Source organism: Erigeron canadensis, chromosome 7 (genome assembly GCF_010389155.1).
Source record: "Erigeron canadensis isolate Cc75 chromosome 7, C_canadensis_v1, whole genome shotgun sequence".
NCBI lineage: Eukaryota > Viridiplantae > Streptophyta > Magnoliopsida > Asterales > Asteraceae > Erigeron > Erigeron canadensis.
The window spans coordinates 27,527,007-27,529,830 of NC_057767.1; the positions used below are offsets into that span (position 1 = coordinate 27,527,007).

General features: G+C 31.7%; 1 protein-coding gene across 1 annotated transcript; it reads right to left on the reverse strand.

The window, feature by feature from the left end:
• Nucleotides 1–289: 289 nt before the first annotated feature.
• LOC122608239 (zinc finger protein WIP2) lies at nt 290–2,824 on the reverse strand. The gene is made up of 2 exons (XM_043781328.1): nt 1,981–2,824; nt 290–872 (listed from the first exon to the last, which is right to left on the reverse strand). Exons 1-2 carry the CDS (start codon nt 2,740–2,742, stop codon nt 432–434), a joined length of 1,203 nt encoding a protein of 400 aa, XP_043637263.1. The 5' UTR covers nt 2,743–2,824; the 3' UTR covers nt 290–431.

Below are 2,824 nucleotides of genomic sequence, written 5' to 3' on the forward strand. Positions count from 1 at the left end.
TAATTATATTAACAAATCGATTTAAACTAGTAGATCACAATACACCTTTCATTTATTAACCCATTATTAAAATTATTCATGGAAAAGTATATATATATATATATATATTATGTGTTGTGCATTTCTATTTTGTTATTTAACAAGCTTGGGGCTAACAAATTGTATTCCTGGTGAATTTGAAATGAGATGCATATAATGTCAAGCCTTATAGTTTGAAGAAAAGTCTATATCTAACCGAAGTTTTGGTTGAATAAGTTATACATTTGAAAAACGATTTATTAAGCTTCATCATAATGAAATTGCAAAAGTATTTAACCAAAGTTTTGGTTGAATATTATGAATTAGTTAATTACAAGGAATCCCTACAATATTTCTCAATAAAAACGAATAAGATCACCATATATATATATAAATTATACTTATACCTATGATCATGAATTACCAATCTCATCATCTTGCTCAATTTCGGATGCAGGTTCATCTTCTTCTTCAAATCCATTTATGCCATAAGCTCCATGTCCATGGCCAAAAGCCTTAATGTGATCTTTAAGTGATCTTTTGTGCTTAAAATCCGAACCGCAAATGCAATACCAAAGCTTGCCACAATTCTTTTCGTGCGTTCTCCAATCACCCCTAACTGCGAAAGCCTTTCCGCATTTTCTACACATAAACGGTTTGATTCCATGCTTCCTTTTGTAATGTGTTTGAAGGGTTCTAAAGTCTTTGAGAGGCCTAGAACGTGGGTGATCGATGTTATTACGACACCCTGGTGCACAACAATAGCATGGTAGCTTTAGCATGCCAGTTGGTTGAGTTCCTCTTAGAGATTCCGGCCCTTTTCTATATTGTGATCCATGCCCCCACATATGCATCTACAATGTGAAATATACATATGAAATCCACATTATTATTTATTAGCGAAATGATAACAATATAATTAACCATTTGTAAGATATGCGTGCAGTTTAAAAGTAAGATTAGAAAAGAATGTCGTCCTAAAAAAACAGTTTGTAAGTTATAATAAAATTCAAGTTAATTAACCTATTGAAACTTTTTCAACTAGGATATGCATATCAGACATTCCTACATGCTTTAACCTTCTGTTTACACTTTATACTATGAAGAATTACAGTAGAATTAGATAGGTACAACACAGCAGCAAACACTTTATAGTAGCATTATCTTGGGTTTTTTTTTTTAGAAATCGACTATTTTCACTGACAGCCAATGAGAAAGGTAGATGAATGTTGAAAGTTAAGGTTAAAAAACTGTAAAAAAAAAAAAAAAAATGTTTTACTTGGCCACTGTTCAAAGGCACAAATACCCAAGCAGTAGTAGTATCTAAAAAGCAGAAGGAGATATTGGGTGTGTAGTTAAATCAAATGAAATTTGTAGGGTACAACTGTTTCTTAAGCCTCAGTTCAGTTCCATCAATTCAGATCCCAAAATCCGCAATCCATGCAGATTAATTAATTAATTATTGAAAGCCTAAAAGCCTTCACTTCAATACCAATTAATATATGTTTCTCTTTCACAGTAGTTAAAACTTACAAATACAAGAAACAAAAAGATCTATGATATAAAAAAACTCAATTGAGAACAAAAATAAATTAAAAAAATAAAATTACATATCCATATGGACAATCTTTTACAAAATTAAATGATCAAGCTTTCTAACTTGATGTATCATAGATTAGGTTTTATGTCTCTTGTTAATTATATATAAACTTAGAATTTGAAAAAGAGTACTCATCATATAGGTTAAGGGGTTTTCGGTTTTTTTATAAGCAAGCATGTTGCAAAAATTAAGCATTTACGAACTTTATAAGAAGATATATACAGTTTTCAAAAGTATTATTTGTTATTGCATATCTACTTGAAAATCTGGAAATTGATCAAATGAATGAGCACTTAATTCACAAGAAATAAAAAAAATATTTTGATTCTAAATTAACATTATAATTAGGTATCAATTATAACCTGCATGTTGTTGTATCTATTGAAGGTCTTGAAGCAAACAGGACAAGAGAATTGAGTAGGACCAATAAGAATTTGAGAAGGAGTTGGTATCCAATACTGGCCTTTGTTGAGTCTACTAATTATAGGACTATACACAAGCTGACTACCTTCATAATCTCCCTCTTTAGTACTCTTATTATTATTAGAAAGCATAATCTCACTAGAAGTAGAAGTAGAAGAAGAATTTGATGAATTATTTGAGATCAAAGATGCAAGATCAGCTGCACTAGCTTTTGGTAACCCTATATGAAGTGCCAAAGTCACACCTTTCTTTTCATAATTTTCTTCAACATCATCATCTTCATCTACATCCATATCTTGATCATGTGTAGTACTACAACAAGAGGGTGTTTTTTGTTCTTTTTGATGATGATGATGATGATGATTATGATCTAGATTTTTTCTTGATGGGCTCAAGCTTAAGAGAGGGAGAGCTTCTCTAAGAGGAGGAGAGGATGGAGCCGGGGTCGGATATCGATTAGTGGCCGAATTCATCGATGAATTGAAGTTCAAACAACTATTGATAGTAGTTCTAGTGTTTGGAAATGAAGAAGATTGGAAATTAGTGTTGTAGTAGTAGTTATTTTGAGGGTGTTGATAGTGAATATTATTAGACTCATGATGATGATAAGATAAATTTGTTGGAGTACTATTTCTATTGGTGAATTGATCAAGTTTGAAGAACCACTTTGAGTAGAGATTATCATAGTAAGGGTCACTCATGGTGGTGATGAAGAACTGGTTATCTTGCTATGAGAGAGAGAGAGAGAGAAGAGAGAGAGGATGGTGATGGTGATAAGGAGGA